The sequence below is a fragment of the Alosa pseudoharengus genome, unplaced genomic scaffold (genome assembly GCF_046254945.1).
Source record: "Alosa pseudoharengus isolate Yale_2024_CS ecotype anadromous, Long Island Sound unplaced genomic scaffold, YU_APseudo_1.1 YU_APseudo_1.1_scf_10, whole genome shotgun sequence".
Classification (NCBI taxonomy): Eukaryota; Metazoa; Chordata; class Actinopteri; order Clupeiformes; family Clupeidae; genus Alosa; species Alosa pseudoharengus.
This window is the reverse complement of record NW_027468565.1, coordinates 18698135-18723625: the sequence shown is the minus strand read 5'-3', so window position 1 is coordinate 18723625 and position 25491 is coordinate 18698135. Positions and strand designations below refer to the sequence as shown.

Sequence of the window (25491 nt, the reverse complement as noted above, 5' to 3'; positions counted from 1 at the left end):
ACTTGCTGAATTTCCAAAAACGTCATGACGTGTAAGTGGCCCGACCAATGACTGTATGGATGAAAGTCATTGGCGCGACATGTCAAAAACAAAAAGTTATGGGAAATTAGAGTTGAAATTTTCTGGTAGTGTTGTAGATTGGACAAGACAAGCAACACATTATCAGCGATCTTAGCTTCTCCATACACATTTAACAGATTTGCTTGGTATTTGGTCCGAAGAGATGGGTTCTAAAATGTTAAAAGATGCCAATCGCTTTGTCGCCTCTTTGAAGTGAGCAACGCCAACTTAATCTGTAACGTATTCGCGTCCTTTCATAGAATAGCCTAATGTAACGTTAAATAGGAATGAAGAATTTTGTGAAATGCAATACAGAAGTCATTTTTAACTGTTAGCTCTAATCTGTTAACACAAACAAGCAATATTGGCTGACTGGTTAACGTGAGATTTAGCTAACATCAAGTATCCTACGATGGCTAACTGTGTTGTAGGCGTTAATGTTTTTACAATCATACCTGACATGAATGTTGTTGTTATTTAAGATTGTTATGTCAAGAAAAGGCCGAAGATGAACTACTATACGAGGTAAGAAACAATCATTATTCACACGTATATTTTGCAATAAAAAATACAAATGGTCATGGTGATATAACTAGCACTATTGAAATAGGACGACATCCAGATATCCTTGGTGAAACATGAAATGTCACTGCACAAGTTAGTCTGCGGAAATCTTCCTGTCCTCGTCGTTTGGAAAAAGGTGAGCATTGTAAGTTACCAGGCTCTTGACTCTCTTGTGTTATTTGAGATTATGAGAAGAACCCAACCAACAGCGTCACCAACACCATCTCTGTTTCCAGCTTCATCTTCCGCAGGACAGGGACGAAACTGAGGACTCGCTGCCCAGTGAGGACATACTCAATGAGGAGGAAGCCAGTGAACAACAAAATGACATTGGTCCTCAACCTTTATCACTAACGAAAGCAAGGTAACATACTGACTTTAGAAATGCTTTTGTGAATGTATGAAAACATTGCACTGAGGTGATCTGAAATACCTTGCATTACATTACATAATTTAATAATTTCCGCAAATGCCTTGTATAAGTGACATGATGTGAGATGATGTGAATTTAATCTGCTATTTTGCAGATGTACAGATTTAAATCAGTCCTGTCTTTGGAAGTCATGCGTCTCAAATGTAGACATGTATCAAGAACCGTGAGATCTTGATGCACTTTCCTTGAATGTGCCTGTTCACCAAGATCTCCTCATCCTCCTAGATAGATAGATAGATAGATAGATACTTTATTGATCCCCAAGGGGAAATTCAAGTTTCAATCCTGTTTGCAGGCAGCTGATGTCTTGGTACACCATGAGCCAGAACCCAAACATGCCCAGTGCCCTGTGCTCTCCTCTCCTGCCCCTCTGGGTGCGCTGTGACATGAGTGACCCCATAGGTACCACGTGGCTTGGGGCAGAACCCGTCTCTACAGGCAACAAAGTCAGTGCCATCAAGCTGTACACTGTTTGCAGCAAAGGTAATGCACTCTGACTAGGTTATCATATTCTGCTGGTATGGCTTGGACTTCATGTTTTCTTCTTCACCTACTACAGTTGAGGGGAAATATCACTGTGAAAACTCAGCCTTACCACACAGTGGAAACCTCAAATATTTTATAATGTAAATCAGGTTTCTCCGCCAAGTATACTTAAGTATACTATAAGTATACAAGGAATTTGGTCTCTGCATTTATCCCATCCGTGAATTAGTGAACACACAGAGCACACAGTGAACACACAGTGAGGTGAAGCACACACTAACCCGGAGTAGTGAGCTGCCTTGCTACAGCGGCGCTCTGGGAGCAGTGAGGGTTTAGGTGCCTTGCTCAAGGGCACTTCAGCCGTTCCTACTGGTCGGGGATCGAACTGGCAACCCTCTGGTTACAAGCCCGAAGCCCTAACCAGTAGGCCACGACTGCCCCAATAATTGTATCTGTTTGCAGATCTATTGTATCTGTATGCCTTTGCTCACACAGTGTCTGAGTGTTTTTGCAGGAAATATGGTCATCAGACTTTGACATGTACATTGTAATATGTTGTGCAGGGGCAACTGAAGATAAGTCATCTTTTCTCAGTTTGGATGAACTGATGCAGTTACATCAGAAGAGACACCGTGCATCTGCCGTAAGACATTTCAGATGTCCAGGATGTTTTCCAAAATACCTGTTGTAACTGAATTGACACTTCTTTGAAACTAGTGGTGAAATGTGAAATTAATTGAAATAAACTGGAATATGTATGCTGTGTTTTCAGGTAGAGACAAAGGGCTATGCTCAGTACAACTTGTTTGGCTCCACAGTGGTGGAGAATACAGTCATCGAGTCCCAGTGCAGCGTCACTGCTGTCTTTAAGTGGAGTAATGTGGAGAAGATCTTTCAGATGCCACCCCAGTCGTCCGAGGCCGTTTTGGTGAGCAGGACGGGCTCTAGGCAAACTCTGTGGGCCGGACATGGATTAAGCCTAATCCAGGGACCTTTTCAGTGGATTTTTTTTCTCTTTTAGTGTAGGACTTGTCTTTATCCATGCTGAGAAAACAACCCCCTGTCAGTCAACTTTGTGCAGAACTCGGGGGTGTCATAAAAAAGCAATAAGCTTCTCTGCCATTTTTGTAATATTGTAAGAAAATGCGCAACCTTTTATTTCCAGGATATCAAGCTGGCAATCGGAGATATAAAGAGCCCTTTGTATGAAACCTACAAGGAACTGGAGTTTCTGGAGGCAAGTATTTAACTAATTAAACAATTGTATTTACTGTGGTGTGGTACTGAATAGAACCGTCTTCAGTAATTCACTTCTTTTGCAATTCAACACCTAACATGTGGCCCTTTCCTTTGTCGTCCCCTAACGGTGCTACCTGTGCGGACTGCTTTGGCTCGCTCGTCCCTCACCTGTTAGGCTCTAGCCCAGGGGCTCCAGACAGGTGAAGCAGAGTGGCCCGACCCCACTGACCCCAGGTCAGCCGTGGACCTGACTAAAGCTCTTGTGGAAGGTACTGCCATAGCCATGCGTGGATGATGTCTGTTGGATTGCTGATTTGATCACGGACAAATTATAAATCAGTTTAACTACCAACAAAAATACAACTCCACCACAGACTTCTTTCTAATGGGGTTCTCAAGTTTTGTTTTCATGTCTGTAGTTGTTTACTGACTATTTTGTGTCTATGTGTCTACACACACACACACAACACACACACACACACACACACACACACACACACACAGTATGTATTGTAATTTGGTATTTTCTTTGCAGAGCTGGAGAACATTGAGAGAACAGGCCAAGCCCAAACTGGGAAGGTGGTTGAGGTAACCTACCTTATGACGCAACCAGGTTGACCAACACATGTGAGATGAGATGGGTTGTGGAGCTAACATTGTGTTGTGTCCACCTAAGCAGAAGGAAGGCAAGACAGACATGCCAGCAGCAGACAAGGGCATTAGCATCTACGGCTCTGCAGGACTGGACAGAGGCGATCTGGACTTCACTGACCAGCTCTGGGTCAAGATGAGAAGCAGTGAGACTTTCTTTTCTTTACCATTACTACACCATTACTTACTATTACTACAACATTATTTACACTAGTAGTTAGTTGGTGTGTTTTCCCCCTCTCCCATCAGTGGTGTTTCAGTTTGAGCATGCGGTCATAGCCATCTTGGCATTGTCATTTGCAGGTGTGACCTCATACCAGGACATAATAGATTGTCTGAAAATGGTTATCTCTGCTGTCAAACATGGCAAGATCAAACCAGGGGTGAGTTTCCATTTCTGTCGTCCAGGCATTTAGTGTGTGGCATTTCATCCTGATGTTTCTCAAGTCTGTTTGCTCTACAAGTTTTGTGACGTTTTCGAGGCTGGCAAGGCTGGCGAGGATGTGCAAGTGTGGATCACTTGCACAGAGGGAAGGATGGCTAGCATAGATTAACATATCATTATCTTAATCTTGTGTGTGTGTGTGTGTGTGTGTCTGTGTGTATCTCAACATTATAACATTTTTTAGACGGTCTCATAAAGCCTTGTTCTCGCCCCCTCCTCCTCCTGTACAGGTGCCCAAGAACAGCAGGAACTCCCTGGGCAGACTCATCCTGCAGTCGTACAAACAGCAGATGGAGGATGTGTCCCTGTCCGGTCTCACCCCCGTGCACATGCTGCTGGAGATGGGCCTGGACAAGATGAGGAAGGACTACATCAACTACCTCATCGGTCAGTTTACATCATCAACCATCAACTTGGGTCCATATCAGTTACCTCATCGGTCAGGAACACTTTTCACTCGGCTCGCTACTGAAACCTGCCTCTTTGGTTCTGGCGGCTATGGTGTGAAGGGGGTACGAAAACGACGAAAGTGACTTGCAATAGAGGGCACAGGGCTACTGTACTGCTACTAGTATAAGGTCTCCTTTTGTGCTTTAGTATGAGTGTGTCCTCATGTGTAAGTTACTTTGCATAAAAGCATCAGCTAAACTAGAGTCCATCCTGACTGGAAACCCTTAAAATGCGCATTAATTCTTCTAATGCGCCTAGAAATTGAATTGGCCAGAGGGGGGTAGATTAACTTTCTATTTGAATAAGGTATTACGCAATTAGAATTTAGCCTGCACACATTTGTTGCATTTCTTCCTGTATGCCCAGACGACCTTTAATTCCACAGCTGAACTGAACTTTTCCCTCGATTAGGAGAAAGTCAATTTTTAATATGCATAATACAGTGGATGGAAAAGTCCACAGATGTGCATATTCTTGAGGCAAATTTACATGAATGCACATAGAATATGCAAATGAGCTGAATGGAAACCCTGACGTTTGCCTTGTCTACTGGCTACAAGACCACTGGACGTTATCATGGCAAACGTGTTGATGTTGTCCAATTGTCCATATGACCAAAGGCCTAGGAGGTGATGTGGCACCAAGACGGACATAAAGCCCTGACAACAAGAACGATGACTGTGGCGCCTCCGCCACATGAATGTAAAAACTGTGTATGGGGAAGGGGGCGGGTCCTCACTGTGTCCCACATGAACCTGTCAGCAAGTTGAAACCCAACAGCCTCAAATGAAGATGAGGGAGCCGGACAACAAGCCTTTTAACATGCTACATACAGTACTAATTCATGTAATAGAACCTTTTAACATAATGCTACATACAGGACTAATTCATGTACCGGTAATAGCGTCTAGCAATTGTTTTCAAAATGTCTTGAGAATATTTCAAAGATACAGCATTGTTTTTTAAAGGTGCCATGTGTAAGAATTAAGGTAAAAATATCCAAAAAATTAGCTACATGCATCAAAAGAATGAGAAGAAAAAAGGGCGATGATGTGATTTAAAAAATGACAAGGTATAGTGCTGCAGAGATATCAACCTGAATTAGCATACTAAATTACTAGCCACAGCCCGACAGGTGTCATAATACCAGTTTCGGCCATGGGAGGCGGTATGCGGGCAACATAACCGCCAGCCAAACTGCAATACACGTTTCTCGGTTGTTACTCGAGGGTAGACCAACTCACTTTCTGGAGGTATACTGCCCCCATCTTTTATGGAATGTGGAGTATGAATTGTTTTTTTGGCGGACATTACACATGGCACCTTTAACAGCATGTCAGATTTGTCCCTCACTGTTCTTGTTTGGATCAGTTATGCTCTTGCTCGTCTTATTTCAGGAAGGGAGCTGACCACTCTAAATAACCTGGTGAGGATCTGGTTGCATGTTTACTCTTTCTGTATATTTGATTACAAAAACGTTCAATTAAGTACTCAAAAGCACCATTGTGTACTGCACATGAGCTGCTTCTTATCTTTACTGCCCTCCTGTGATGTCCAGAGCTACTACCTGAGCACAGAAGTGGACCTACAAGAGCAAGTAACCCGAGTGAAGAAACTGCACCACCTACTAGAGATCCTGGTGATCTGTAGCACCTTCCTCAACCTGCACTACGAGTGCCTCTTTCCATTCATACAGTAAGTTGATCTTCCACATCCACAGCAGCGCCAGTGAGTCTGTGTCTCTGAGTTTAAGCCCCTATTTTACATTCATTATTTTTGTATGTGTTTTTTTTAATGTAGTGTTACTGTGATTCTTTGTTTCAGATCCTGCCTAAAGTACTATAAAACAAGCCCTTACAACGAAGAACACATATTTCAGATGCAAATCAGACCTGTCATGATCAGCAACTTTTACCAGAAGTAAGACTTACCATCGAGTTCATTATTTACATTCAGGGATTGTTAGCTGGAAATGTTTACATATACATATATACATACATATACATACCGGTATACATATACGTGATAGCTTATATGCTTGTAAATGTTCAACATGGATTGTATGTTCTTATGTTGATTTTGTGTTTTTGCATATTTCTGTGTGTGTGTGTGTCGTAGGGAGGAGCCCATAGTGTGGGGGGTGGAGGTCTTCAGTGGTCAGGGCTCTCGAGAGGTCAGAACCTCCTTTCACCTGAGCGATCAGCCCCTGGTGGATCACGTGACCTTTTCTTCAGGTGAGACTAGAGTTCCAGCCATCCTCCGCACATTCAATGGGTTAACTCTGCTAAATGCTTAACTAAATACTAGTTTATTAAATACACAATATACTCCAAGAGATGTTTTTTTCCCCTGTGAGGTAGATTTTAATAAGACTACCGTAAATGGGGAAAAGGAGGACACTGCCTTCTTCAGCACCTTGGTGACCCACAGCCTGATAAACTTCATCTAAAGTCCTCACAGGTGAGTCACCTAAGCTTCAAATCACTTCCCAGGTTTGCCAGGTCATTCATTTGGAGACTTAACAATTTCTTTGTGGAAAAAATGTTCATGGAGAAACGTTAACCTTTTTGTCCGCAAAAGTATGAAAACTGGGAGTCTGTTCAAAATATTTATTCAAAATCCAACCCTTGGTAATCAGAAGTGTCCTCCCCACTGTCTGCAGAAGAAGGGAAGTGAAGAAGTCCCAGCTGTGCAGTGTGTATTAGTTAACACTTTGTGTGGGATACCTAGCAACCATCGGCATGGCATTCACATCCTGTAGCTTAGTAAAAAAAAAAACAGCATTCCGGTCCTCTGTGGTCAGCCAAATGTGTGACTGGCACTGGTGTGTGTGTGTGTGTGTGTGTGGCAAGTGAAAAGTGCCAGTCTTCGATATCTGACATGATTATATGTGTGTGTGTGTGCTCGCTCAGTTGCGTCTGCGCAGCAGGAACATGAGGAAGACTGCACCAAGCAGGATGCAGAGAGTGCACACAGTGGGGACGACAATCTCTGTGACCATCTCCATGTGACTGGTCAGGGGATCTGAAACAAACACATAGCCAAACAACACACACAAACACATGTACACACATATACACACACACACACAGGTTAGTAGAGTATCCCTGTGCCCTGAGGAAAACTTACATTTTATCTTTGTGTTTTTATGAAGCAAACAAAGAAGTTGCCAACTGCTTAAGCACAAAGTTGAGCCTTTGAGCTCTCAAAGGGTTAATAATCACTGATGTCCTTCAAAAGGGTTAATAATCACCGATGTCCTTCAAAAGCACGGAGGGGTTTGAAAGCCACGGAGAGGTGTTTGAAGGGGAAAGATTTGTCAGGCTGGTGGCTTACCATGAATAAGTCTTAGTATATTGGCAGCCGTGCTCCGTTGTGCCTCTGATGAAGAGAACGAGAGACAAAGTCTTAGAGAGGTGTGTGTGTGTGTGTGGCACGACACATTAACCCTTTGAGGACTGGCACAACACTTCCCTTGGCAAACCAGGAAGTACTGTAACGTGCGCGCTTGAGCTTGCTTTCAGCCAACAGCATTAGGAGATGAAGTGGTAGATCTGTGTGTGTGCATGCAGTGTGTGTTTGTGTGTGTGTGTGTGTGTGTGTGTGTGTGTGTGTTTGGTTGTTAGAGAAGAGAGGGGGGTGTTATGGATTCAAGCTGTGAAGCCTTCTGTGTCAATAGCAGCTTAAATGTAGGAGGAATCTGGGAAATGTACTCCTGTTATGAACTATCCTCTAATTTTGAAATGGCCTGAACATTGGCTATTAGTTTTGGTCCATTCACCGCAATGCAGATGACAGTTTTTGTGGGTGTGTGAGTGTGTGAGTGCGTGGGTGGGTTCTCTGCCCGCAAAAGAGTAAATGAGTTTCCAATCTGTTTTGCAGCGAAGCCACAGGTTGCTTAGCATCCTGCTCATAACCTTCTGTGAAATGTTGTGGTATGGTAAGGCTGCGGGTTCTGGGAATTGCGGTTTAGGAGTATTGGAAGAAGCAGCTATATGCTAAAGCGGCCTTAAATTTAAAACGGCAACAACAACAGAAGCAGCCCTCAAAGAGTTAAGTGTTAAAATGAGTCGCTGGAGATGAAAATCACCAAGCCACAGCAAAGCAGCGTTGTAGAAATGCCAACAGAACAACACACACACACAAACATCATTAGCAGCAGCACAGCAGAATGACTTGGCTCCTCAGTAGGGATAGGATTCTAAAAGCCGCGCAGCATTAAACAAGTACTGTTAATGACCTGTCCAGGCCCAAAGGGCCCACACACTTTAGTCCTAAACCAGTACTGTTAATGACCTGTCCAGACCCCAGGGCCCACTCACTTTAGTCCTAAACCACTTCCCTATCACACTCCCACACACAGTTTTACGACACCCATAATGTGGATGGGTCACAGTGGTACATTACTACAGATTGATAAGTAATTATTAGCCTGATTAACGTCAGACAAATCACGCGCAAGGCAACATGGGAAAACCCAGGTTAAGTAATTATATATTTTTTTATTTTAGTTTTATTTGGTTTGAATGTTACAGTCAGTGGCAGACAAATCATTAGCCTAATTATAATAGTAACTATTACTTGTTTTTTATACATAATATATAAAATAACGTCCATCATCATAAAGTGAGGCGACAGAGTGAGAGCTAACAAATGATGGGAGATGGTCTGGACACTTCTGGACACTCCCTCAGCTAATTCTAACCCATCCCATTCTTTCCCCAAACCCCCCCCCCCCCCCCCCCCATCCCATCCCAAAGGACTGAGTCATTCCAGACCACACAGCGAGCCTGTTAGCAGCAGAAGCCAAAGCCAGAGAGGAATGCGCTTCATAATTGCATAAATGTACCCCTAGAGTCTAAACCTCATCATGCACAGGAGTCTAAACCTCATCATGCACAGGCCAAACCTTTGGCACCTCTGCATGTTCCTTATTTGCCTTGGACTTTCTTCTAGCTGGAGGGGCAAACAAAGAAAAATCCTGTTAGAGGTTTTTCTGAAAGTCTGTTATAACGCCAGTCTCTAGCTGTCTCTCAGACCGCCTCTCTCTCTCTCTCTCTTACTCCCTCCCTCCCTCCCTCCTTCTCCCTTCTCCTTCAGAATTGGTTAACCTCAGAGTGGACCCCAAGAAAATTGTTTCCGTCTTGCTCAAAGCAACGCACAGCCTCTAACATATTGAAGCCTCTCACAACCAGGTCAACTAAGCGGATGTTGGTTACTCAGTTAATCAACTGAATCGGAATCACTTAATCAAAGTTTATGCACACACAGTGGAGAGAGAGGGCTTCAAATATGTATTGGTATGGGATGTTTGGAGCAATACTGCTGTATCCACAAAATTCCCCATACGTGACACCCCCTTAAATGTATTATTGATTTCTGGCTATAGATGAATACTAGTGAATGTCAGAATTCAAGTAACACTTACATCATGTCAGAACTAAATGAAGCTGATGTTTTCAAAGGAGGGTTTGACACTTCCAATTGAACTAAATGAAGCTCTGATGTTTCAAAAGAGGGTTTGACACTTCCAACTGCATTTTCAATCTCGTTTTGGTCTTGTCTATGGCATGCATGGCAATAATGGGTCTCAACGTGGCCTCAATACAAATCTAATATGTGCTCTGTGTAGAATTTAGTCACATACTTTTTGAGAACATAATTTAGGTAAGTGACATAAGAGGAAGAATCTTTTTTTGTTTGCCCCAGCTAGTAATGTGTGTTTGTGTGTGTGTGCAAATGGGTGATTCTTGTCACTGACCTGCAGCTAGAAGTTGGTTGCTAGAAGAGCAGGTATCTGTAGACTTCCTCTTCCAGTTCTCTACCTGATGGGGGCAGTGCGACATGGACATGAGTTTCTGGTTTACTTTTAGCGATTTGTTTGTTTATTTGACAGAAACTGTACAAAAACATAACTATCACAAGTGCCAGAAATGTATAAGGCTTCTAGCCATGCAGAATCGCTGCTGTATAGCTAATGTATATCCTTGTCATTTGTTTAGCAGATGGAAATGTGATCGACTACATGCTTCTTGCACATGTCAGTGTTATATAACCTGCCATTACGGATGCCTAAGGGGAATAACATGATGTATTTTGCAACCTTAATCATTTGATAATGATAAATCTTTTTCTTTTGCAGATGTCCCGTGTAAGATGTTTTCCTCTACAAGAGTTGAGTTATAGCATCATATTTCTTCTGTGTACAAAGTGTCTTGTCTGTTTTTATATATATGTAATAAATGTATTTTTTAATGTTGCAGAACTACATGTTTGTATGCTGTTCATGTCTGGTCTTTTAAGGCAGTGTTTTTCAACCTTTTTTGTGCCACGGCACACTTTTGACACTTAAAATGTCCCTGTGTGAAGAAAAAATAAACATACCATAGCCTGAATCTTTAAATAATACACAGATATGGCCTTATTATGGCTTCTATGCAAGACCTGCTCAATAAAACAAGCGCCCTCTGGTTCATTTGTAGGTGACTACCGTATTTTCCGGACTATAAGTCGCACTTTTTTTCATAGTTTGGCTGGTCCTGCGACTCAGGTGCAACATATATATATTTATATATATGGTTTTTTCCTCTTCATGACACATTTTTTGACTGGTGCGACTTATACTCCGGTGCGACTTATAGTCCAGAAAATACGGTATATCTAATTTAATTGTTGTTATGAACTGGATATGTGATGATTCTGTGAATACTGGATATGGGGCCCCCGTTGTACAATGCCTGCATACCACAAATAGTGCAATCATACAATCAATGAGAGCATGTGGTTATAAATTCTTTGATGCAAAAGTTGCTTTTCTGGACCAGTGAGTGACATTTGGGTAATTTTCTGCGGCACACCTAATGATCTCTCACGGCACACTAGTGTGCCCCGGCACAGTGCTTAAAAAACACTTTTAAGGAACCCCATCTGTGGCCATTTAGTCTTAACAATAGGGTTGCAAAGGGGCGGAAAATTTCCGGAAACTTTCCATGGGACGTTAAGCTGGGGAATTTTGGAAATATTCCAAATTGGAAACTTTCATGGAATTAAAGGAAACTATGGGAATTTACGGGAATTAACTGGAAATTTGGGGTAATTCATACAAACTGTTTCATATACAAACATTAACATTTTATTTCGTAATAAGCAATATGACTTGTTTGTTCATATTTGCGCTTAGCTTAGCATACAAAGCTAGCTAGCATATTAGCAGGAATCCCATTATCTGCCTATGGTTTACTAGCGAGCTAGCAACATTGAAATCACTGAACTGCCCAAGATGCACCACGCCGCTCAACAACAAAATCCGATTGGTTGGAACATTGACTGACTATCACTTTGTCCAGTTTGTATCCCAGAAAATGGTAAAACAAATATAAAGAATATATAAAAAATAATGACATAACACCCCAAACTTCATAGATTATGATTATAAAGTTGTTAAGCTTAATCAGACATGCAATATGAGCATATGGTCATTAATCGTCCCGTTAGAGCTTATGCAAAATGACGTAGAACTACTGTTGGACTACTTTGCACCTTCACCAGGATACTCACTCTCTTGAGCACCTCACTTTGCACACAGAACTACAGGCCCTGTCATTACAAGCGTCTCATACTTGACCACCCTTAAGCACACTGTTTTTTTTACATTTAATTTATATAGTATTTATAGTTTTGTTAGCTTTTCTTATCTCCTACTGTCTCTATTGTACAGTGGAGTTTGGTTATATGTTTATACTCATACTTATACTTATATTTACCTTTTGCTGTAAGTGCATGTTGTGTGTGATGTCTGTATGCTACTGAGACCCCCTGAATTTCCCCTTGGGGATCAATAAAGTATTTATCTATCTATCTATCTATCTACACCCATTTGAATGTGGACAAAAGTGATGACAAGCCCATAACTGGGCAACTCTATTCACAAACTTCCCCCAGTTTCACACCAGTTATTCTCACATGAGATGACGTTTTCACTGGGAAATTTTTTCCAATGCACATGAACGCACCATAGGTTTCCTTTATGTCTAGTAGTCTATGCGGATTGCTGTGTGCATGTGATTGACGTAGGTGCAGGGTAGAAATTTAACTGAAATTGCATTAAATCAATTGTTTTAACTAATATTATGCTGCAAGATGGGTTTTTTTCCACTACATTTAAGATCCCTGTTATAGACTAACTTGCCATATTAAAATGTCCCAGTTTATTCCCATTAATTCCTGTTTATTCCCGTTAATTCCAACTTTGAAAATTCCCAGAATTTTGCAACCCTAATAGTTAATAGTAATAAGTATATTCCATCTTACTACACGATGGTTGAGTGACTGGGGGCGTTGTGGTTTTGATTCTGTGGAGAAGTTGGAGACCGTTGTCTCAAATGGTCTATTGTTAATGGGGCGCGTTGTGATTATGGTTTGAATTGATTGGTGCATGAGAACCAGGAGGTAGAGGCCCTTACCTCTCTCTGACTGGGAAAGCCATTGGCGTTGATGATGTTCTTGTAGAACTGCACTGAGGCTTTGGGGTACCGGGGCTTGTTCTTGTTCTTGAAGTCCACGTAGTACAGGCCGAACCTCTCCGAGTACCCCTCGTCCCACTCAAACTTGTCCAGTAGAGACCAGGCCGTGTAGCCCTTAACGTCCACCCCATCTTTGATCGCTGGACGTGCGAGAGGAGAGGACAGAGAATCTCACTGGAGATATTAAGACTATCATACATTGGACACAAAGTGATCCGAATGTGTTTAAAGGCCACTTTTTATCCCCTAGCCACATAAGTGACTCAACCTATGACCTGATCGTGACCAGTTGGGAATTGCATATTGCAGGATTAACCAACAAAGATTGCTTCACTCCTTGGCAATATGTTGCTCTTTGGTGAGCCACATGTGACGCACATAACTATGCTATGGTGAGACAAAGCATAGACTGCCCAATTACCTATGTAAGCTCAGGTGTTCAACCCTATGGAGGTGCCCAATTACCTATGTAAGCTCAGGTGTTCAACCCTATAGAGGTGCCAAATTATCTATGTAAGCTCAGGTGTTAAACCCTATGGAGGTGCCCAATTACCTATGGAAGTGCCCAATTACCTATGTAAGCACAGGTGTTACACCCTGTGGAGGTGCCCAATTATCTATGTAAGCTCAGGTGTTACACCCTATGGAGGTGCTTCAACTGAAGCCATGCACCCTTTGGGGCCAGTGACCAAGATAATGGGAACAATCCCAATAGTAAGGTATATTATAGAGAACAATGTTGCGAATAAATCATTTTAAGAGTTTTTGAGAATGTTTAACTGCATATCCAAGTGCTGAAAGAGTTTTCTGTGTTGTGGTCAGTGGACAATAATGGGGTGATTTGAGCGGCACTGACCCTTCAGCATCTCGTTGGTGTAGTCCTTCATGTACTGGATCCTCCAGTTATCACACAGCTCTGTGCACTGCATCTTCTCAGATACGCCATTCTCTGTGATGTAGATCATTGGGTTCCCATACTGAGTCTAATCAGGGAACACAGAACAACTTGATGTAGATCATTGGGTTCCCATACTCAGTCTAATCAGGTAACACAGAACAACTTGATGTAGATCATTGGGTTCCCATACTGAGTCTAATCAGGGAATGGAGAACAACTTGATAGATCATTGGGTTCCCATACAGAGTCTAATCAGGGAACAGAGAACAACTTCACTCATATGTACACTTGGCCAGCGATTATTATCAGCAGTGGATTTAGGAATTGTACATTTTGATGTTAAGCAATTTAAGGCATATGGACTGTACATATTGAAACTATACTACTGCAACCTAAATACTTAATACCTCAATAACCTATATATAAGACAACACTAGATACTTAATACCTCAACAACCTATACATACAACAGCACTAAATACTTAATACCTCAACAACCTATACATAAGACAACAGATGCCATAACTCAAAACTGGGGGGTTTAAATACATGTTAAACCAGTTTTAATTTGACTTTTTTTTTACTTTTACTTACTTCCATACCATAACCAGTAAACTCAAGGAATAAGAAAATCCTGAAAGATAACAAAGCAGTTTGATAAACTGACACCCTTGGGTGCTAACTCTCCCACCTTAATGAAGTTGAGAAGCCTGCGGAATCCCCAGGGCACGGCGTAGAGCCACTCGGAGCCAGGATCCGGCCAGCGGGGGTCCACCAGCTCGGCCACGTCGCGGTCAGTGTAGAAAGTGCTGCCACGGCCTGCCGGGTACGTCTTCTGGGTGATGTAACGCGTGGTGAAATGGCCGACGCCCAAGAAGTCACAGGTGCCCTTCACATAGCTCTTCTCCTGGGACGAGAACGTGGGCAGACGGGACGTGCCCAGGCCCTGCTGCGCACTCTTACGACCTGCAGGACACACGGACGCATTCATGGCATTTACACTTACATATTGCACATGTTAAAGGAACCATATGTAAGATTGTGGTCAAAACTGGTACTGCAATCACTTTCAAATGACTGTAGAACGGTGTATCCCCTCCCCCTCCCCCCTGACACGAGGTTGCCAACCCGGATGCCGAAACACTACTGACTTCGTGATTAGTAGATAGGTGGAGGGTGGCGCATCAGGCCAAAACACAACATGACAAAACACAACATCAACATCAGTTGAGGGCTGCAACTTCACTTTTGAAATGACAATATCCTGGCCGGACTACTGTTGTCAGTATAGTATAAGTATATAAGTATATAGGCTATACTCTTTTGATCCCGTGAGGGAAATTTGGTCTCTGCATTTATCCCAATCCGTGAATTAGTGAAAAACACTCAGCACACAGTGAACACACAGTGAGGTGAAGCACACACTAATCCTGGCGCAGTGCGCTGCCTGCAAAAACAGCGGCGCTCGGGGAGCAGTGAGGGGTTAGGTGCCTTGCTCAAGGGCACTTCAGCCGTGCCTACTGGTCGGGGTTCGAACCGGCAACCCTACGGTTACAAGTCCGAAGCGCTAACTAGTAGGCCACGGCTGCCCCCAGTGATATAAGTATTTGAAATGAACATGATTTCTTAATGTCTAGTGACATATCAGGGCCATTTTATGATTAATTGAAATACATTTCTTAAATATGGTTCCTTTAACATTTATTTATCTATTTACAAGTAGTAGTGCAAGTTTTAATAGAAGTTTATGTTCTTCAATTCATTTACTGCATGCCAAATGCTTTTCATACTTTTAATCAAATATGTTGGAACTATAGAATACACTGCAAATTAACATTTCTTGAGAACTTGTGAATAACCATCAGTCTGTCCCAGCCTAATCTAGAGTGGGTCAATGCCATCAGCCTGTCCCAGCCTAATCTAGAGTGGGTCAATGCCATCAGTCTGTCCCAGCCTAATCTAGAGTGGGTCAATGGAGTCTGTCCCAGCCTAATCTAGAGTGGGTCAATGCCATCAGTCTGTCCCAGCCTAATCTAGAGTGGGTCAATAGAGTCTGTCCCAGCCTAATCTAGAGTGGGTCAATGCCATCAGTCTGTCCCAGCCTAATCTAGAGTGGGTCAATAGAGTCTGTCCCAGCCTAATCTAGAGTGGGTCAATGCCAGACTAGGTCAGGATCCATTCCTAAGGAGGTTGCTATTTTCTGTCAGGAACATGTGGGAGGCAGAGGAGGCTGACATGAGAAAGGAAAACTCGTCATTCACAATATATCCAGTAGGACCCAATTAATTTGTTGTCATTTGCTGTTCATGTAGATTAGTTTTGCCATTCTTACCAACGAAGTCCTTCATTACTTGAGGGTAGTCCCCATGGAAGATGGGTGTGGCGAACCAGCCCATGTAGAACTGGACATATCGCTCTGCTGCCTCGATGTCCTTCTGGTTGGTCATGTCCACAGGCTCGCCCCAGTCCCCAGCCAGAGAGATGCCCACCATACCTGGCAGACAGAGCCAGAGGCACAAGCCATGAGTACATACATACACAGAGAACAACAGACTCATGTTAGCATGAGCCACTTACTGGAGTTACACAGAGCTACTCCTGACAGTGTGGATGTACACTACAAAGTTAAGAGATTTTAGAGAGAAGGGGTCCATCATTTCCTGCTACATTCTTGCAAATTATGGAGCATCATCAAAAGCCAAATGCATGTTTCTCTGACCTAATTACTTGGGTATAGAGCAAAAACGTAGAAGTGGACCAGCAGCCCAGCTAGAGCTCCATGTTTTATTGTTATGTCACAAAAACTATCCACTTGACAAATGTCAAAAAGCATAAAAAAGTTGCCTTTTGCCATTACTGAAAAAAGACTCTGATGCAGCTCCGGCTTTAATGCCAGCCTATTTTTCTTGCTACAAAATCATTTTTATAGGTGCTGGAATTATGGTGAGCAATTTGGACCTTATTGGCCACTGTCCATTACCTTTCTGTTTGCTTCTCCATAGAGAGTCATAGGTGTGCCAGACCTTAGCATGGGCCTGGGAGGGAGGCAAGGGTGGAAACGTCAGCACAGCTATTGATTTAGGAAACAACAGGTTTTAGTCCAGAGAAAAGATGAAATCAAGATGCATCTGTGACCTTGGTGATGACCTCTGACCTTGATGATGTGATGGGCAGCCCTGTAGGCCCCAGTGCCTCTCAGCTTCATGCCTGGAGCATGCTCTCCTGTCTCATAGCCCTCCACCGCCACAGACTGCCCAGACAACACAGGAAACAGGACAAGCAATGACCAGTCAGGGCATGTGTGTGTGTTTGGATTAGTTACTCATAGGGTACTCCAAGCACTCTTGTTTCTAACTACCTGACAAAGGCTTAATACCAAAACATGTCAGTTTTGTAAGATTTAAATGACCAAGCCATAACAGCCCAACCATGATGGGTTATTTCTATGTTTATATTTGCACTGATAGTGTTGTAATGTAATTGAACAGGTATGCGTACCCATGGATTGAGTTATTTCTACAGTTGTGTTTGCACTGATAGTGTTGTAATGCAATTAAACAGGTATGCGTACCCATGGATAGTGTTGTAGTGTAATTGAACAGGTATGCATACCCATGGATTGGGTTATTTCTACAGTTGTATTTGCACTGGTAGTGTTGTAATGTAATTGAGCAGGTATGCATACCCATGGAGTGTTGTAATGTAATTGAGCAGGTATGCATAACCATGGAGTGTTGTAATGTAATTAAGCAGGTATGCGTACCCATGGATTGTTGAATGTTATCCAGTATTTAACTCGGTTACCAAATCTCTCGAAACAGAGGTTGGCAAAGTCATTGAAGTAGTTCACCATACTGATGTTCTGCCATCCACCATATTTCTCCTGCAACACCTACAATCCAAGAGATTAGTGGGAAAACAGAAATACTTTGACTTTATAACACTTGAGATTGTGCATTCTACACCATATTTGAGGGAGCTTTACGGCAGATGGAAAGTAGGATTCCAAGGGCCCTGTACTGGCAGGAATAGAACATAAAGGCCAACAGTAGTAGTATTGGGATGCTCCCATGTTTCTAGCACCGCCCCGTACTGCATCAACAGAAATGTGGATGTGAACTCTGAGATCTCTGAGAGACGCATGTAGTGTGCGTATGCACCTGTGGCAGGTCCCAGTGGTAGAGGGTCACAATGGGAGTGATCTGATTCTCCAGCAGAGTGTCTATGAGGTTCTCGTAGTACTTGATTCCTTTCTCATTCACATGGTCCGCTGCATAGACAGAGATGTACATGTAGTATGGTATTCATAGTCATGATCAGAAAGAGCCTGGTTATTGGAACAATTACAAACATGATATGCAAACAGTATTTTACCAGTAGTCCTATAGGGATAAACAGGTACGCATACTGAGTGGATAAAAAGAATACTACGTAGTATACTTCTCTTATTTAAACCAGTGACCACAATGGGTCATGTCCAAAGCACCTGAAATGGCCTTTTTAGTGCACTAATTGTAATATCACTGTACAACCAGCGTTGGGTAGTGACAGGATACATGTAATGGGATTATGTATTTAAAATTCAAATACGGATCAGTGTACTCAGATCCAGAGGATGAGTGTGGACGCATACACTTGATGCCGGTGGGGATGAGCCTGGGCCAGGAGATGGAGAAACGGTAGTGGTTCAGCTTCAGCTCCTTCATCAGCGCAACATCATCCTGCGTGGGGGCGGAACAGAGGCGGGGTTATAGAGGAGGCAGAAATCTGATTGGGTGACAAACTGGCTGTTCACAGGTCGTTGGTGTGAGCAGTAGTGGCTGAGTGGGAACAGTTTCAGGAATTTGTCAGTTTCAAACATACATTTGTTTACTTTGTTTATGTTTATTTATGTTCACGGTATTTGGCAGGCACTTTTGTCCAAAGCGACTTAAAGTATATAAACACTACATTATGAGTTAAAAGATAATGTTTATGGCAAATAACTTGAATCTATTTACATGTGTGTTACATTACACATCTAATAAACAAATAACCGATCAGGGTTTCTACACCATCAGTCAATAATGATAAATAAATTTAAAAAGCTGAAGAGGCCCATGAAGAATGTGGCTTTTGGGCTGATTAGGCTCCCTCCACCTACCCTGAACTTGAAGTAACCCTCACAGGAAGAGTCTCCAGTGTCGTTGAGGAAGATCTTTCCCTTCTTGTGGGTGAACACATCCCAGATACTCAGTCCTTTTCCATCTTTGTCCCAGGCTCCTTCGGTCTGATAGGCTGAACTGCCGGCACCCCACGAAAATCCTGACCAATTAAAACAAGCCCCTTAGTTATACGCCAAGTGAAATCAATCAGGGGCTTAGGGATGGCCTGAACAAGACTATTACAATGTCTACCAATCTAGCAATACATTTCACAGCAAATATTCTGCATGTAAACAAAAAACAAGATATTTGTGAGTGGTGTTAACAAAAAACTAGATATTTGTGAGTGGTGTTAACACATTTTTTTTTAAAGAAGAACAATAACTGTGAAGCTGTCCAACTGCCCATTCTAAACAATTGACATCTTTGAAACTTTGAGAGGCTATAATTGAATGTTCTTAAATGGCAGAGGTACAGAACCTGTGCCAGAGTGTCTCATTCAGTGCTAGCCCAGTCGGAGGTACATTACCACTTGGAAAAGTGCCATAATAGAAGGAGCCGCGCTCGTTCTTTGTCCAGTCGAAGTCCTCAGCCGCAGACAGACACAGCACCAGCACAAGCACATGGCAAGTGGTCACTGCACTACGGGGCAGCATGGTAGTCCTCCTCAGCGATGGGCACGGTCACGGGCACACTCACTCTCCCTCGGTGGCGTCACACACAACTGGGCACAGGTGAAAAGAGACGACATCAAAGGGAGAAATCTTTATAGCCCCAAAATATAGCCTCCAAAAATGACAGGTGAAAGACAGCGTAACAAGTCAAAGTTAATATCTTAATAGCCTTATTCCAAAATGGCAGACAACATAGACAAGTTATTAAGGGAAGCTGCACTGTGCAGTGTACACGTCAGTGTTCTTTTAGGATTACTTACACCATCTTATCCATCTACAATCATGTTCATTATTCATCACTTTAGTCATCAGCGCTATTCTTGATAGTCCTTGTCTGACCAAATCCTGTCTAACCAGTTCTGACCACATGCAGAAATGTCTGGCCTGTGTGCCATGGCGAGGTGCATGAAAGATCTGAAGTATTTCTGTTCCAAACATAACTTTCACCGGAACACAGAATCAAAACGGGCCCCCCCATACTGCTGCTCTACCTGCTATGCAACGACAACACAGCCCAAAGACAGGACAGGGTGAAACCGCTACTGGACAGAGACCGGACACAGCTGAACTGGCTGGGGTTTCCAGTGGACAAACATGAGAACAAATCACTACTGTAAATGGAAATATACAGTAAACATGTTTCTTTAGTCATAAAGTTACATTTATATCATAGAAGGCCCAATGTACAGACACAAATTGCTTTCTTATGTGCATACAGAACTTGTCCCCGTAGGAACTGTGTGCCGATGAGGTAACTTTGGCAATAAAAAAAATACTTTACATACTTAACAACTTGCATGCTTTATTCATTTTACTATCATTTTGCCTTAGCCATCATTTTGACACTAAAAAACAAACAAATTTGCATGCACAAACAGCTCATTTTCCCAATTCCACAAGCCTTTTTAATTGGACATCAGACCTACCTCACAGAATCTGCATTGGCTCCGGTGACAAATGTCATTAAATGTGAGAAAATAGTCCAGCCAAACAGCTCATCCACCTCTCTGGCTCCACAGTGCAGAGACTACAGCACCTGCTCTCGCCTCACCGCATGGAAGCATCCAGAGCTCTATTCAGAGTCAGGGGTGGACAACGATGGGGTGGGGGTGGGTATCTCGTGACCCCCAATCCACACCAAAATGCCCTCCCATTGAAGGTAAATGGACTGTGAGCTCATTTTGCAAAGGTGGACAGATCTCTTACAAACGCAGGTTTGACGCGGTAAGCAAAGTTAATGTTGCGGGGTTCTGATAGGTGATTGTGTTGAGTGTGACAATGAGCGTGACCAGTTGAAAAGGATTATGCGGTGCAGAGGATAGGCTATCTGGTCTTTCAAACTGCACCTGGCATCAGGTCCACATGAGGGATTTGTCAACAAATACAACTGGGACATTTATTTCAAAATCATAATTACAGACATACTCTACCTGTTCCTTGTTTATGGTCCACTCAGCTTATTCTGTGAAGAGATATTACACAATTGAATATATTACATAGCATTGGGAAATTTTTTTAAACATAATGTTTAATTAGTGATGAAAATACTAAGTAGTATGAAGTAAATTCTTTTACTCTTATATGAATTTTTGGGTGCATCATACAATGCAACCAAGACCAAGAAATTATTATGAACTTGTTACTGATTATACTTAACTTATTATTAGGTTCATAAGTCAACACTAGATGGTCATACGGTAAAGTTCCTGTGGAGCTATGAGAGAGAGACGTGGCCCACCTTGTCCTGGCGTCCCAGACACAGAGACGGGACTGAGGAAGGATGCTGTTGCTGGAGCACCTCTGTCCATCTCCATGGGCACCAGCACACATGCAAAGCTGTATATATCCATCAATGACCTCCCCATTGTTAGGGTTAGTGTGTGGCGCCACCCATGTCCAGAGTGGTCTCCGAGTGCTTTGTCCAGCGCTGCAGCATTGTTTTTGGACCTTTTGGAAAGTGCTGAACTGCTGGACCTGGGTGGAGATAGGGCACATGGCATGGTGGGGGCTACAGGGGTGTTTGGCATGGGCACTGCCCAGCAGGGAGGGCATCATTCGGTTGGGTCTGGATAAATGAGCCGTGCTCTAACGGTGACCGCAGTTTAGCATATCAATGCTGAACCCATGCCAGAGTCCTGTGTGTGGATTCTCGTAGGAGTCACTACTGTATTCCACAGCTTTACTGTGTCTCTGGGATCAGATGTTGATGTCGCTAAGCTGTTTGCAGCCTCCATTTTACATAGATGATTGATGCAGTTTTGCTATTTAGCACCATGGTGAAGAGAGTACCATCAGCCTCCATTTCCCAACATACTCCACACCACTCTTACAATCTGTGCCAGTCAACATGAGAGGATGGCAATGCATAATATCAAAAGCGCATTTATTGAACATATTCTGTTTCTTTACCGTCACATTAACAAAATGTACAATCTCTAAAGTGACAATGTGGTTTCAAAAGAATGTAAACATCAAAATAATTCCACGTCTTCTCTTTTGTGCTCAGTTACTTTATGATATCCAAACCATCATACCTATAGTCATTTCAAGGCAAAGGTAGCAGTGATGATCTCTTAGTGGCTCAGAAAAACAACATGTTTTTTCATGACTTGTTTAATATATACACCAGCTGCTGTGTTTAGTTTACTAAGACCTTTTGAACCTAAGCGTGCTCTCAAAAAGTCCCAATATTTACAAACCAGTCAGAACAGAAGCACTGAATAAAGGTAGCTTACATCTTACATTCAGGTTGAATGCAATTCTATACCAAAAGGACTTTCATTTTTTACGTTGACGGCTAAATAGCACATGAAACTGTCCAAAGTCCACAATACTTTCCATGTACTCCAATGATATTAGAAAGCCTTGGCTTGAGTTACAATGTGAGGACAGTGATTCCTAGCAATGAGCTCACGAGCTACTCTCATTACAGACTGATTACATCCTACAGCATAAACGTCACCATGGAGACCAGACATCACATCACATCCAGGTTTGCAGGAGCAGCTCAGTAACAGTCTTCATCGTCCTCGTAATCCTCCTCCACTCCCACTCCCAGCATCATCTGAAGTTCGTTGTGACCATCCTCGTCCTCATCTTCGTCATCATCTTCATTTTCGTCCTCCTCATCCTCTTCCTCCTCTTCCTCCATGTTCTGATCTATTGGGGCTCCAAGGACTAGTTCTGTCTGGTTGATTTCTTCCTCGTCATCTGGATTAATTTCCACCTGCAGCACAGAAACATCCACTATAACAACGGACAGCTTACCAACCCCACAGTTCAATGCCAACACAACACAAGGACCACATGTCCTGTATAGTATAAGTATATATACTCTTTTGATCCCGTGAGGGGAATTTGGTCTCTGCATTTATCCCAATCCGTGAATTAGTGAAACACACTCAGCACACAGTGAACACACAGTGAGGTAAAGCACACACACACTCTGCAACAGCGGCGCTCGGGGAGCAGTGAGGGGTTAGGTGCCTTGCTCACGGGGTTCGAACCGGCAACCCTCCGGTTACAAGTCCGAAGCGCTAATCAGTAGGCCACGGCTGCCCCATGCCCTGTGAGAGGCATCTGCACATAAATATCTTAGGTGTCAAAATTGCCCAATGCTTATGTAACGGTAGCCAGCTGGTCCATAGCTGTGCAGGATCGTTAGGTAAAACTCCTTCCCGACACCTTAAGACTCGCGCTAGTGAGAGAGCTATGACACCCTGGGGTTTTAGCTCAATTGCTAGCACGCTCAACTCCCAACCTGAGGTGCTGCGGGTTGCAGGTTCGAGTCCGGGCGAGTGCAGGGCTGAGCTGTGCGGTCATCACAATGCAATTTACATTGGTGCCGTGTCATTGATTGGGAGTAAGTAGGATGGTGAGTGTAATGGTTATAGTCAGCTGTTTCATAGCTGTGCAGTATGAACGTTAGGTAAACCTCCCTCCTGACAGCTGGCCTGAACCAAGCAGTTAACTCAATGCAGGTTAACATACATACAGCTATTAACAGCTTTCGACAATCTATTGAAACAACAATTTTCAGTTACACAAGAATTACCAAGAATGTCCAGGGAGTAGCCTACAATCACAAGTCACAGCACCCACTTAAAGTTATTTTCTACTGAAATTGAGTGTGAGTGTTCACCTGGGCTGAGGCTGTCTCCTCTGTGCACTCTGCATTCTGGGCGTTGATCAGCGATCTCAGTGCTCCTTCTTCAAACTGGAAAGAAGAGGACTGTGTTACACTGTACTTACACACACACACACACACGCATCACTGCTCTCATGCGATGCAATACACACTATCATTGGTCATAGTTCACTTCAGGAGTGTATCTGTCAGCTTGACTGACACCTACTGTGGTGAATGCTAAAAGACTCGATCCTTCCAGGAGTTCGTATCAAGTTTGACAAACATATAGCACTTTTGTCTACATGCATACAAACCAACTGAGTCGGCAGTACATGAGATTTGTCCTGCAGGCTACAGACCTTAAAGTAGTACCACAACTAAATGTGTGTGAAGTAAAGAGCAACAGCAGCACGTTTATGATGAGGTGTCAGGTGCTACCTTGAGTCTGTTGAGCTGATCTTGCAACATCCCCTTGATTTTCAGAAGAGTCTCCTCTTCCTTCTTCAGCTCCTGCAGACGGCTAAGCATGGTCTCGGGAGGGCCCTACCGCATTCCTACAGAAAGAACGTCACTGTCATTAAAAACACCGCACAAAGTTGCGCTGTGAAACGGCTGCGATGATCGTCTTTGACCGATAAGTCGTGATTAATGTAATGTTGCCCACACATTCGATCACAGTGTGTGGGGCAGCTAACGCTACCCGTGGTGCGTAGGGGGGAGATGTAGCCTACTGACATAGAAGTAAATGCCAAAACGATTGAAATGCAGAGACGGGAACGGTCGTTAAAAACGCATTTAATGCACGTCGTTGCACTGATGGGCTCAAGAATACTATGACTTGCACCCAATAATCACAATATGTCAGTCAGATATCAGCTGTTTGACAATCAAGGACACATTTTACGGAGATCATAATTTTGCATAGCATTTCAAACCCATACATTGCCTGGGTGTCGTTTTGCCTCGAAATAAAAGGCCATTACCTCAAACTCCAAAACTGTCTAACGTGAACAAGTCTGCGACACAAGGTTTCGTGCTTAGGTCTGCATTGTCAACATGCCTATCTATCTACTGCTGAGATAGCTAGCTAGCTGAGCTAGCCACACCACTTAACGGATAATGGTATTAATACATTTTCATTGCATACGTACGTGAACAAAGTGTACACTACGTCTTAAAGTGAACAGACTGGCGAAGCTGCACTGTTATAAATAAGGGCAGATTTAGAGATCGCATCACTCTTGCAGTACAAACAACACACTTTCACAGGAGGTAGCAGCATAGACGTCACGAGTGAAACGTAAGTTAGGCGCAACCAACCAACTTCCTGTTTGAGAAAACCGCTCTTCCTTTTCGCCAAGAGCCAAACAAAGATTGTGCGCCCCCGTGTGGTTAATTTTGAGAGAGCTTTGAGTGATGAGCTTGGAATAGTTCCGTGCAGAGCCGTAGCCTACGTGTCTGGTTCCGTGCAGTGGCCTAATATATAATATGCATATCCGACGAGTCGCTATTTTTTATGTTTAGCTTTATTAATCAATGTGTTTCAGCTTATTTCAGTTTCATTGTCTGTGCCGTGTAGTGTAGTTATCCCTTTTGTCTGAATCTTTATTTTACTGCTAATAAATCATAGCAATTCGTGTGAGTTACATTAGGCCTATGTATGTTTATACACCAGTACAATTAAAAATGATCAACAAAACTTCTTTTAATCACCCAACACCCCACCTGCCTCTGCTGTTCTCACCTGCATCTAGAACCTTTGAACTGGCAGGTGCCAGCTTTATAGGAACCAGGAA

At 43.0% G+C, this 25491-nt stretch overlaps 3 protein-coding genes across 6 annotated transcripts; 1 reads left to right on the top strand and 2 right to left on the bottom strand.

Annotated features, from left to right (window-relative positions):
* Positions 1-74: 74 nt before the first annotated feature.
* On the top strand, positions 75-12197 carry zwilch (zwilch kinetochore protein). 3 transcript variants are annotated; one of them, XM_076266454.1, is made up of 19 exons: positions 75-273; positions 543-585; positions 671-769; positions 861-988; positions 1353-1540; positions 2107-2186; positions 2316-2471; positions 2709-2780; positions 2958-3051; positions 3318-3370; positions 3459-3579; positions 3737-3816; positions 4109-4265; positions 5726-5754; positions 5887-6023; positions 6153-6248; positions 6447-6562; positions 6689-6788; positions 10471-12197. In XM_076266454.1, exons 1-18 carry the CDS (start codon positions 224-226, stop codon positions 6775-6777), a joined length of 1788 nt encoding a protein of 595 aa, XP_076122569.1. In that variant the 5' UTR covers positions 75-223; the 3' UTR covers positions 6778-6788; positions 10471-12197. The 3 variants fall into 3 exon arrangements, with proteins under 3 accessions (XP_076122569.1, XP_076122576.1, XP_076122585.1); XM_076266461.1 differs by having other exon boundaries at positions 3462-3579; positions 10471-12075; XM_076266470.1 differs by having other exon boundaries at positions 671-760; positions 10471-12044.
* On the bottom strand, positions 6799-19578 carry lctlb (lactase-like b). 2 transcript variants are annotated; one of them, XM_076266483.1, is made up of 14 exons: positions 19422-19578; positions 18892-19052; positions 18382-18469; positions 17909-18018; positions 17512-17640; positions 16903-16998; positions 16729-16783; positions 16081-16242; positions 14440-14714; positions 13707-13833; positions 12791-12990; positions 10090-10153; positions 7665-7709; positions 6799-7352 (listed from the first exon to the last, which is right to left on the bottom strand). In XM_076266483.1, the coding sequence occupies exons 1-14, from the start codon at positions 19546-19548 to the stop codon at positions 7237-7239; spliced, it is 1755 nt and encodes a 584-aa protein (XP_076122598.1). In that variant the 5' UTR covers positions 19549-19578; the 3' UTR covers positions 6799-7236. The 2 variants fall into 2 exon arrangements, with proteins under 2 accessions (XP_076122598.1, XP_076122610.1); XM_076266495.1 differs by lacking the exon at positions 7665-7709.
* Positions 19579-21932: 2354 nt separating this feature from the next.
* Positions 21933-25000, bottom strand: snapc5 (small nuclear RNA activating complex, polypeptide 5). The gene is made up of 4 exons (XM_076266520.1): positions 24847-25000; positions 24134-24249; positions 23708-23782; positions 21933-22792 (listed from the first exon to the last, which is right to left on the bottom strand). The coding sequence occupies exons 2-4, from the start codon at positions 24221-24223 to the stop codon at positions 22574-22576; spliced, it is 384 nt and encodes a 127-aa protein (XP_076122635.1). The 5' UTR covers positions 24224-24249; positions 24847-25000; the 3' UTR covers positions 21933-22573.
* Positions 25001-25491: the final 491 nt, after the last annotated feature.